Genomic DNA, 12,122 nt, shown 5'->3' with positions numbered 1-12,122 from the left:
TTTTGTGTTGGCTGCCTTTTCGTGGGCTTGCAGTTTACCAGTGTCGCTGCAAATAGACCTCTGGCAAACTTCTTCCTCCTGCCTTTTCCAAGTGTCACAGCTTTGCAGGGCACGATGGGCCTCAGAGAGATGCAAATAATTTCCTTGTACCAGCCCCAGTGCTCAGAGATGCAGCAATGTTCCCATCTGCCCAACAGCTTGTGCTAAGCTCTGTCTCTGCTAAAACTTGCACTGTAGCAGGGTGAGACTTGGTCTGGGAGATTGGGGTTTGTTGCCCTTCCCGCCCTTCCCTTCTTCCCAGAAAACAGGAAAAAGTCGCAGCAGGGTTTGTGCCACGTTTATGTCTGTCCATAACCTTCATGGCAGTGCTCAGTCCCAGCCTCTGTTCTGGATGTCATTATATGCTGCATATGCAGATTACGGAGGAAATGGAAATCTGTTTCCAACTCTGTGAGCAGTTGCACCATGCATCAGAGTTAAGTACTGCTGAGGAAGGAGAATGCAGCGGGACACCCGACCAGACATCCTCTGATTTGTGTCTTCCCGTTGTTAAAGTTGAGATTTGACAGGCAGAGAAACCACACCCGGCAGCTGGGTTTTCCTGTCTTTCTGAGGAATCTGGGAAAGTGGCTGCAAAGACAGAGAGAGGTGCCAATCAGAGCTTTTGTAGAGCCCCGTCAGGTAATTTGTGTTGTGTTTCTTTCATCATACCATCAGCCAGCATTGCTCGTGTTCAGTCTTAAATTCTCCGTATGCAGGTATACTGTGTTACACCCAACCCTTTTGTTTGCTCTGTCGTTTTCTCTTGTGTCTTCCCCTCACGCCACTTCTCCGGTTGTTCCATTAAGCAGTAGGCAGCCATAGGTGAATCAATATGGGTGTTGGCCATGCTAAAAAAATCCTGAAAGAATCTCCTCTTTAGCCCAAGCAGCAGTAAGGAAGCAGGACTGTCAGGTGGCAGGACCCTCCCCCCCCCCAAAGAAGGAGTGGTGTAGATGCACAGCACGTGCAATTTAAAATGGTCATTTAATATGCCATTATTGGGTTGTCATCAAGAAATGGGATGTTAAAGGCTTTTTAATGGACACATGAAGTAGCACGAGGATTAAGCTGACACTCTCTCACGTCTGTGAGCAGAGGTGGCCTTTCTGCTGTATCATATTCATGTGTTTTAGAGAGAAGACAAATGGCCTACAACATTATTCTCCCTGAGCCACGTCCATCTACATTTAAATTGCAAAGGTCAGATCCACTTGTACGATAATTAAATTTTAATAAAATAAGAATAATTTATAACGTTCAAGTCCACATTATAATGGAGTGGGATGGCTATCCCCCACACAGCCTCAGTACACGATATAATTTATGCATGAGCTCAGGATTCTCTGCAAGATGCTGAAATCAACATTGCATGTTGGGGATGTGGATACTTATTTTAGGCACTGAGTTTGAAAATTGTGGTTTGTAGAAATATATGCAAAAATATTGCCAAAATAAGCATTCAAAAACTCATTTCAATATGCAGCTGCTTGTAAGCACAGTAATTAAGTTATATTGGGTAAATTTACTACATCTTTTCTTACCCACACCAGTGAGATAGAAGTTGCAGATTTCAGAAGAAGACTCAACAGATCTTTAAACTCCAGCCAGGACTCAGCAGAAAGCTGCCTGGGAGAGCAGGTCTACCGCTTAGCCTGGTCTTGTCTCCACTGCTCTGAGCCCTTTGATGGAGGGAATGTTGTTGAGATCACCCAGCTCCCACCTATTGTAGATGGATTAATTATTGTTGTGGACCTGCAGCATTGCATTCTGGCACGCCAGCAATGGGTTAATTCAACTTTTAATGTCTCCAAAACACTATTCACAAATGAACTCATTTCTCCTCATAATTCTGCAGGGAGGGAGAGCCTCCGTCTGCCTGTTTTCTTGATAAAGGAACCAAAATGGGGGTTTTGACATTTTTCTCAACAGGAATCAATCAGTGTCAGCTTTACACTTCACATGCCATCACCAATCACTCATTGATCTAAATGCTGTGTTTACACTCTGCAGCAGGAGATCCGTGCTCCTTCTAGCTTGCTGCTTCTCTGAAATAAATCAACAGGTTTTACATCTTTTTCCTCCAGCTGGGGTGATGCTGGTCCCTGAAAGGAAGACGGAGGATGGGTTTGAGGAGCACTTCGGCTTGAACTACTTGGGACATTTCCTGTTGACTAACCTCCTCTTGGATATGCTGAAGCAATCAGGAACGCACAGTCACAACGCTAGGATCATCACTGTCTCATCAGCCACCCATTATGTAGGCAAATTGCACCTGAACGACTTACAAAGCAGGTACCGATCCATTTTTAGTATTCACTGATCTGTAGTAAGGGTGTGCAGAGGAAACTCCAAGAGAATTGTTACTGAATGCTGAACATGGTGTGTGGGGGGGTGTTGCCTTTTTTTTTTTAATTAATGGTGATTGTCAAGCAGTTGCTTAGTATCTTTCAGACTTGAACAGAGCTTGCAGCCTTCAGTCAAAGATACAAATAATTTATAAGCTTGTAAACTGAGTCTTTTATTCTCAGCCTTGAAAGCCTTCCTTCCTTTCTGTTGCTTACACTGTGGTGACGGCTGCGGTGCAGAGCCCGGACTCCTCACTGCCTAATCAGGGAGACTTCAATAACCGCGGTGTTTTAAAACGGCTCGGGCGAATGCTAATAGGCTTTGTCCTCAAGTGAATGCATATGCAGAGGCCCCGATCCTGCCCTCAGATGGGCACACACAGATGCCTGTGGCTGCTAGCTCCCTGGGGATGCTGACGTGGTGGTGGTGGTGGGGGGCACCTACCCCCACCTGCCCGGCTGCCTCGCACCTTCGCCGGCCCACACGCCGCCTGCTGCTCCTTCCTCGCTGGCAGCTCTGCCCGCTGGCCTCCAGCTCCTGGCACGTTGTCCTCCCTTCCCTCCGCCTCCGGCCTCCGCCTGGTGCTGCAGCCCTCCTTGCGTCCCGGTCCCGCGCCGCTGCCTCCCTCACAGCCCTGCTCTGGCTGCCCCCACCTGCCTCCCGGCCCCCGGCTGTCATCCCTCCCGTCCGGCCTGCGGTCCTTGCCCTCTCGCACGTCAGCCCGGTGATTCTCCGCGAGCACTGGAGCCCTGGCTCTTCTCTGGGTCACCCCCTGCGCTTCCCCGGGAGCTTACCGAGATCCAAGCTCGTGGCCATCCTCGGTTTTTTAACCAGATGGGTTAAAATGCGTGGCCTTATTCTGTCCCACTACTTTTCATTTAGGAAAACTGGGGGTGAATGTCTATGGGATATTTCTAACATTAGGAAGACACCAAATGACGCGGTAGATGTCTCTGGTGTCACACAGGAATCGTGTAGAGTGTTTAATTAATTGAGGAACGGGCAGGATAACTGAGATGATACATTTCAAAAATTTCCCCATGCCGTCACGTGTGGCAATTACGCGCTTACTAACAGGCTCCAACAGAGCCCGTCTTCTGATGGGCTCCGGAGTGTTTCTGCCTGCGTGGAGCCAGTCTGAGTTTTGCATCATTTCCATGGAGAAATTCTGTCTCGGTCCTTTGACAGGGACTTCAGCACATGTTCAGAGGCACCTGGCCCAAGGTTTCATTTTGGAACAAAGACTGAAATTAGAGGGCTGGGCTGTTGCCACTGCAGACACTTTACATATGAATGCTGCATTAAGCACGTCAAACTTTCTGTTCGACTTCTGATTACATGCTACAGCATCAGTTCTATTACAAGCACATTGTTTAAACTCTGCAGGGTAGTCACAGTTTAATCTCTTGCTTGTAAAACAACCACAGGAAATTACCCTTACTCTTCACTTGATGTATGTATTCATTGTTTCTGATGGGCATGTGCTGGATGGCACCACGCAAAGGGGCTGAGGGGTGTGTAATTACTATTTCTTTGGGCTAAAGTACAGAATGCAAAATTAAATATGGCTGTTCTGTGTCTCTAGATAACGGTAGTTCCCTTGATTATAGCAAGGCTTTGTACTGTGCCTCTAATTTAGGGGCATCCTTACCTGTGATTCATCATTATTAACTCATATTTAAAAAGAACCTGAAATGTTTCAGTTAGGAAAGTTATGGTTGAGCATGAACATGACCAATCTGATGTAAAAAATGATAATATACCAGTGAGATTTACCTGCAGCTTTTGCGCCAAACCCTGCCCTTTATGTTTCAACTTTATTAGTGTAAGAAGAGCCATAAAAGATGACAGACTCTCGCTGATTTTGCCTGCTCTTTCCCACATGGATGCTTTGAATGGCTCGGGGGCAGCAGTGGTGCCTGCTTTCCGAGCACACAGGCACACCGGTGGGACCCAGAGGGGCTGTGGATTCAGCTCCAAACCTTTTCTTGGTTCAGGCAGAAGAAGATACTCCTGGGTATTTTTTTTAGCCTAACTGCCGATGAGCCCCCACTCGGGTGAATAATTAGTCGTCGCATAAACGGTGCTGCTAAAACCAGTGAGATCGCTTGTGTGTCTGAGTGTGTGCCCTACAGCGAGAGCGGGTGGTTTAGCGACCCTGGAGGACTGTTGCGGGGTACCGTACATGGGCATTGCCTGCACCATGGGGCCTCGGAGATGCCGTGTGATTCAGAGCAGCGTTTAAGAGCTTTAATGGATGTGGTAAAGACACCCGTGGTAATCACTGTGATATGATAGTGTTCCACGAATTGCCACAGTTTCCCAGTGATGCCATCCCTCATTTTTGCTGCTTGCGTGAATGGGAAGTCTTTCTAAAAAATTTATACTGGCTTCCTCCTTATTTTGAGTTGCACTAATTGGCCATAATTCATTTCATGACTTGGGTGTATATTCCCGGATTGGCTGGTAGTCCTAACGTGGCAGGAAGGCAGCAAAACAATTTGGAATAATTTATTCACAGTGGAGAAAGGGGACCCTACTCTCTAGTGGAAAAATTACCAGCGGCAGCAGACTGAATTGTTTACCGTGCTCTTGTCCCATTATTCCTAGATTTTGATTGGGCTAGTGTCCAAACTGGAGCTGAGTTATAGTGGTGGAGAAGGGATTCATCCATCAAACATGGCAGAGAAGGGAACGCAGAAGACTGTCTTGACATAAAGGAGACAGTAAACGGCGGTTCAGTTCTCTGCTTTACCACAGTTTTTTCTATGGGATCATTCTCCCACTCAGGAGTCTCTGGGTTGGCAGTCACAGGTCTGGCCATCGCTCCCCATTACTTGTGCTTGCTGCTCAGAGATCTGCTCTGGAGGCAGACGTCATCCATATCACAGTGACCACAGGGCAACAGCATAACAAATAATTGTTGGAAGGTCCGTCCCATGAACAGTATTAAATGCAGCTTGTGTTACTGTCTTCCATGTTTCCTCTTTGGTTTGTTTTCTGCCATCTTACCAATCTGATTTATCCCATGTTTCTCTTTCCAGCTCCTTTTTGGTGGAAGGGTTAATTTAATTTTTTCTTGATTTTCCTTGCATTTTACACTATTTTTCTTCCTTTGTTATCTCTCTCTTCATGCCTGCCTATTTGATTTCTGTGATCATAGTTTCATCTTCACCTGTGTCTTTTGAGCTTTTTTTTGTCTCCATTGCCTTTTCCCTCCCTATCTCATAATTTTTTTCTCTTTTTTTGGGGGGTGTGTGTGTCTTATTTTTGCCCACCAGTTAATTTCCTCCTATCCATTTATCTTCCTCTTACCTTCTCCCCTAGCCCCAGTCCTATTTCTCGCCTACAAATGTCATTTCTCCGCCTTCCTGCCCATCCTTTTCACACACACCAGTAAAAGAGACACAGCATGGGTACATCAAGGCAGGACAGAGCTTGTTCCAAACTGGCAGGGCATAGCTTGTTTCATGTGTGTTATTGAAAATGCAAACGCACAAGAGCAATGACTGTTCTCCCAGTTCTTTTGCTGAAGGATATATGAAGAACATCAAACACCTTTGTGGTCTTTTAGATCCAGACCATTTTCAACAGCAATCACATGAGTCGACAAGGGGATCCCTAAGGCAAATCATTCTCCTTCATCCTTACTTTGAATACGACTGTTTTCAAGGAGGTGAAAGTTTACCAGAAACGCTATCTATCTGCAAGCGTGATTTCAGCAATTGCATGCTGAGGGTAGTACACTGTGCACTGAAAAAAAAATACGGTCATGACAGAATATGGCTGTCTGGATTTAGCAAAAGTGTGAAGAATGTTGTGCCGTCCTCTTGGGTTGAGATAGGCTTGAGCAGTGCACTGAATTTTGTAGTGCCCTTACAAGGCTGGGATGGAGGGCGCTCCTTCAACTCCTTACCTACTGAAGTAAGAAGGAATTTTAGGAAAATAAAGAAAAAAAGACCTTATTCCCTTTCCCAGGCTGTGTGTCACCTGAATATGCTCCCTTTCCCAGGGGTTAGCATCTTTGTGTGTTCTGTCTAGCTTTTTCTCCATGACTAACTATTCCTTTCATCATCCTCTCTTTTTGCATGCCAAATGGGCCCTGTAATGCTGTGAATCACAGATCTATGAACTCCCCAGCCACAGTAAGACAGCTCCTTTCCTGGTTCATGTCTCCCGTATATTTGGAACAGTTAGTCACACTTTTTCTGCTCTCCTTCCTTTGCTCTCCAACTGTAGAAGGAGCTGATGGGTTTTGTAACTCTCCAAGCTGGTACAGTCCCCAGATAATTTCTGTATTTCTTTTCCCTGTAGCCCTAGTGCATGAATCATGTCAGAGACAATACAGATTGAATGAAAAGCATTGCAAAAATGCCAGCTGCCATATGTGCATCCTAGCTAGTGTAAAATAAGGTAAACAGCCCTGCCCAGGACCTGGGAGGATGCTGGGGAGACCAGGCAGCTCCAGTTAATCATCTCCTCTGTTAGGCAGTTCATAAGGGCTGTAACAGCAGGTGTCACGTACTGATGGGAAAATCTGTCTAGCAAAGCGTCTGGAGATCTCTTCTCCTTGGATGGGTGGTGTCCTTCATCTCACTTCTTGTGTGCGTGTGATGTTTGTTGGTAAATGAATTTGTATTAAGTTTGGGTAGAAAATTGAGGATTTTGTCCCATCAGCGTTGCTGAGATTTTGAAAATATTGACCATGAATAGCAATGAAAACTTAAAATGTCATATTACTTTTGGAAAATATGAATCTATTTTTCAGACTAAACCCTTTGATTTCAGCAATTTCAGAATATTTTATTTCTAGTTTATTTGTAATTATCCTTATGAGTACATTGTCATTCATATTTTGAAGTATAATGCTGATCAAACTGAAACTCCGAACTTTTAACTTCTAAGTCATCCAGTTGAAGTAAGGTATTTCCATCAGGTTCAGATTACTTTTTTTTTTTTTTTTAAGCTGGACATTTGTTTAGAACAGATTTCTTTCACTGAGAATGGTTTGATGAGTCAAAATTTTTTTAAATGAAAACCTTTTTTAAAAAAAAAATAATTCCTGGTTGGTTCCTGTAGTGCCTTTTCACAACTGATCTGTCATGTACAGTTTCTTAATTCTCTCTGACTGGAAGAACTTAGGAGATGTATAATATCTTCAATTCAGGCAAAACCAAATACGAAGCTGATGTAGCATAATAGTAGCATAGTACTATTTTTTTATTTCCAAATTTTTAAATAATAAAGGAAATCTGTAAAAGGAAATAGGAGTGATTTTATATGTTACACTTTCATTTGTTAATCCATTTTAGTCAGTATAGAAGACTTTCACAGTTACATATAAAGAGCTGTGTCACTGGACTGTTGCTTAATAAAATGCTGTGAAAACTACAGAAATTGTAATCATAAAAGTCTCTTCTAGACCATAAGAGAGAGAAATCTTATTATAGATTTTATTTTATTCAGGAAATATATGTTTTTGTTTTGAGTTGTATTGTTTAAGCAGCTGCAGCACACTGCTGTATTCAGTTAAACATGTCCTTCCTGCAGCAGGTTACCAAGTTTTCCTGTCTGTAGTTAAATGATAAGTATTCAAAAGCTTACTGCACTTACATAAGGGTATTTGAGTCCTTCTTTGCAAAATGCTTTCTGTATAAATGCAAAAAGATTTGGTGCTTTGCAAAATGATCCCTTGCCTTCGCAGCAATTAGCATCAATTGCAAAAATTGACTTGCTGGCCTGGAAAATGAGTATACTGATGAAGGCACAGGTCTCAAATTCTATAAATTAATTAAAAAAAAAAAGTGCTATTATATCAGCAGACCAATTAATCAGTCCAAAAGACAGAGGGTTAGTTCATATGCAGTGTTTTATCCATGTTGCAGGCCACAGGTGATCCCTATCCATTCCTGCAAACAATAATGGAGAAATAGTTAAGTCAGGATGCCAACTTTGGAAAGTTTTAATTTTAGATTTATTGATGTATTTTCGTTCTGTCTAATCAAATTACTTTTAGGGTTCATTGGTTTCTGAAGAACAATAACACAGTGTAACAAAAAGGTAATGCCAGACTTTAATGTAACCAGAGAAATTAAATACAGCTACTTTGTGTGTCGCAATGTTAAGTTCCTTCTTGTCTAAAAGGGATTAATGGTCTTAACAAAAGATTATTAATAATGGTTAATGATTTAATAGGACACAGTGTTTCTGAACGAGTTCAAAATTGCAGCAGGTTGGGAGGTATGTGATATATGGGTGTTCCTGCTGCGCAGCCTCTCCCTGCACGGCGGGTTGGGTGGGAGAAGTCAACTCTCCGTGACCCACGGGACGGTGGATCTCATAGACGTGCTGTTTTCCAAAACTGCAAGACGGTTCAATGGTAATTTGAAAGTTAATGTACTGCGCTCGTGTGACAGAGAAGGCAAAAGGGACTTGCAGAGAATGCAGAGTGGAGATAGCTTGTCACCCTGGAGAGGGGAAGGTTAGTTTAACTTCTCCCTGTGAGCAAAAAGACTCGTTAAGGCTGAATGAACCTTAAAAGCTTTGGAGTTCAGGTCCTGGGTGATTATTCAAATGGTTGTAGCATTCCTCATAATTGCTTTAACTACCACGGTCCTCACCGTACTTTTTCAGTGGAGTTGTCCTTCGAGCTGCCTTGTGTAGCTGAGGAAAGCTGGTGTAGGTGCCTGTAAATCCCCGCAATAATGTGTTAAGAGAAACGGTCAAAATGATCAGCTCACCTTCCACAAATCCCCTCTGGGGTCAGCCCTGCCGTTGCTCCTGGTTCTTCACAACCATACATCCCTGATCTTGCCACGTGCATTAAGGATTACGAGGTGTAGTGGAGGGAGGCAAAGGCAGATTTCTGCCTCTGCAATTACAAATGACAACTCTTAACCTTTTCTCTGCTCCCCATCCTAAACCTCTTCTTTCAGCGAAGGAGAACTTTGTCTGTTCAAAAGCAGACCAAGCGTTTGAATACTTAAACCTGTGAAGAAAAATTGGTCTTTTGATTAAATCAAATTCTCTATAAAAATGTCAGTTTTATGAATAATATACTTTCTAAATAAAATGCATCACTGTGAAAGTAAAATATTTTAGCTCCCGGGAGTTCTAATACTGCCAGAATGTCTTATATAGCTGTAGCTTCGTTGTTCCATTTCTCCTGTTCTCGTTATGTGTCAGGTGCTGTGGTTGCCCTGAATTTCTTGTCATGGGGGGGGGGGGGGGGACAGTGGCTGTACACGGCACTGTCTCAGCCTCCCAAGAAGGACAGAGACCGAGGAGCACTGTGGCTCACAATAACTTTCTGAGAAGCTCAGGAGCTTTTAACAGGGATGCTAGCTATGATATGGTACCGCAGAAATATCCAAATTAAAATAGTCTGAGATTTGCGTGAAATCTTTTGGTTCTCAGCTCAGAGAGGGGGTGTGTTCAGTATCTGAATTGCCTCCAAAAATCAATCAGTCTGCCAAAGCAGCAGTATCTTTTAACTCCTTTTTCAGTGAGGGCTGGGGCAGGGCAGCTCTGTGACTGTGTGTTGGTTTTTCAGGGTTTGGACATGAAACTTCTCATCATTTCCTGGAAAGACGAACTTGCCTGACTTCACTTGCTTCTGGTGTGTTTGCAAGTGGAAGAGATCTCAGGCGCTCTGGCCCCAGGCCATGCCGTGCCCCTTCTTAGGAAATGCTTGGTTTCCATTACAGATCTCTGTTTACAGTGTTCCAAGGTGACACAGTATTGGGAAATTTATAAAACAAAACCAAAATCCAACTCTAAGGCTAAATGGTAGAGAAAGTGTTTGCTGTCACTGTCCCTTACTGCACTTTGAAATAACCACTTTGCGGTGCTGGCTATGGACCACTTTGAGCCACTGTATGCTATTCGTTTCTTGCAGGGTTTTTTGTTTGCTGAAGTTGGCTTGTTTATGTTCCTTAAGTAAGGCCCCCCCCCTTCACAGGCCCCTTTCATATGCTTATTTAAATCCCACATCTTTTCTGACAGCAGCTGAGGGCCGCTCTCTGCCTTGGCTGGACTAGGAGTCATTTCATGGGTGCAGAAAACTTCCTCATTTTAATCTCTCCTGTACCTGTTGGCGTTTCAGCTGTATTTCTTCTCTAACCTAGAAAGGTCTTCCAACAGAGGGGAAGACTTCTTGTGGCTATTTTTAACAAATAGTTGTCTTCCTTTATGAGCTTGTTCCGTGTCTTAATTCATGTACAGGGAGTTAGTCACTTTTACCTCTCAGGTTGAAGCTGTGATACTCATATTCTCACTACGTAACAAAACTTTGAAAAAGCAAAGTGGTTAGATTGTTTCAACAAACAAAAACTGATTTTCAAAATTATTTTGTTGTGTCAGACTTGATAATCTTGTGTTGCTTCTGTGGACAGAGAGTGAAGGCATAGGATTTTCTGCACAGTATTTATAGACATCTTGGGGGAGAAATGATTCTGCAGTCTGTGTGCACATTCAAGTCATGTTTCCCCTGGTAAGACAGACCAGTCCTTCAGTGTGGTGAACATTTGCACTTGCAGAACACATTCGGCGCCTCCTCAACTCCAAGGCAGTGCAGTGGGTTCAGCCCACCACATAATGAAACCTTGCATTATCTTCACATATACACCAACACATTTCACGTAGTCTACTGGAAATCTGCTAACCACAATTGGTGCACTGTGCTGAATTTGAAATGGCAACACTTAATTATGCATAACCAAGCCCTACAGTTCCCTTTCAGTCCCAGAATGTAAAGCCCAGAATCTGCAGCTGGTCTGTAAAAGTCTATACCAGTTTTAAGATGGTTTTATCAAAACAGAAGTAAGATTTGGGACTGTCCAAGTTATTACCGGGCCATTTTATGGCCCTATGTGCATTCTGGTGGAAGGGAAGAAACCATAAGAAGACCCATAGCTTCCTTCAGCTTAAAAGCTCTGTTGCAGGAGAGTTAGGAAGCTTTCCATAAGCGTGTAGAGTGTGCCTCAGAGCTCTTCTTGTTCTAATCCAAGAGATAATCTTAAAAGATGTGTGACAATCTTTGGTAACCTGAGATCCAGATTATCCAAGAGATAATATGAAAAGATACGTGGCCATGATGTTTCTCCATCACTCAAAAGGGTCACAAGGACACAGAGTGTAAGTCTTGGAGCCTTGATCTGTTTCTTGGCTGCAGCAATGCAAACCCTTGCTTCCTTCTATTTATTACTCATTCATTTGTTTGATGGAGATTTTTAATTGAATGAAGGGATACCATTATGCTCAAATACCACTTCAAATATTAGCAAGTACTTAACAGTGCATCATATGAACAGACTGTAGAAAAATGATGCTTCAGAGGAAGCAATTTATATCATTCTTTATAAAGAGATATATTTCCTGAGAGAATGGAATTACAGTAATTACAACTTGAACTTGCCATTGTCTTGGTTTTGGTTCGGTTAAACCACGACAATCATCAATATTTAAAATCATCAAAACCATTTGAAATTAACACCAGCTGTACACAAACAGAAAACCCAGACATTTTTTTTTAAGATACTGAGTCTGGTGAGACTTTGAGAAGACCCATCTTTGAGTCCATGTTTGGTACATTTGAGAACCATGCTGAGCACACTGCAATGGCGCTACACACAGCAAGGCAATCGGTAGAGCATCTTGACATCTCACCTCTTGCCATTAGGAGGAGGGATCAGCCAAATGCAAAATGATGCATTAATTCCATCTGGATGACAGTA

At 43.2% G+C, this 12,122-nt stretch overlaps 1 protein-coding gene across 2 annotated transcripts in view; it reads left to right on the top strand.

Moving 5' to 3' along the window:
- DHRSX (dehydrogenase/reductase X-linked) overlaps positions 1-12,122 on the top strand; it is a 169,830-nt gene that overhangs the window by 120,647 nt on the left and 37,061 nt on the right. For both annotated transcript variants that reach the window (XM_049834504.1, XM_049834503.1), the window contains one exon: positions 2,127-2,334. In XM_049834504.1, the coding sequence (XP_049690461.1) occupies positions 2,127-2,334 (208 nt within the window). The remainder of the gene's footprint in view (positions 1-2,126; positions 2,335-12,122) is intronic.

This window comes from Accipiter gentilis, chromosome 31 (assembly GCF_929443795.1).
Source record: "Accipiter gentilis chromosome 31, bAccGen1.1, whole genome shotgun sequence".
Taxonomy (NCBI): domain Eukaryota; kingdom Metazoa; phylum Chordata; class Aves; order Accipitriformes; family Accipitridae; genus Astur; species Astur gentilis.
Note: the sequence above shows the minus strand (reverse complement) of the source record. Positions and strands in the feature narration are given on the sequence as shown.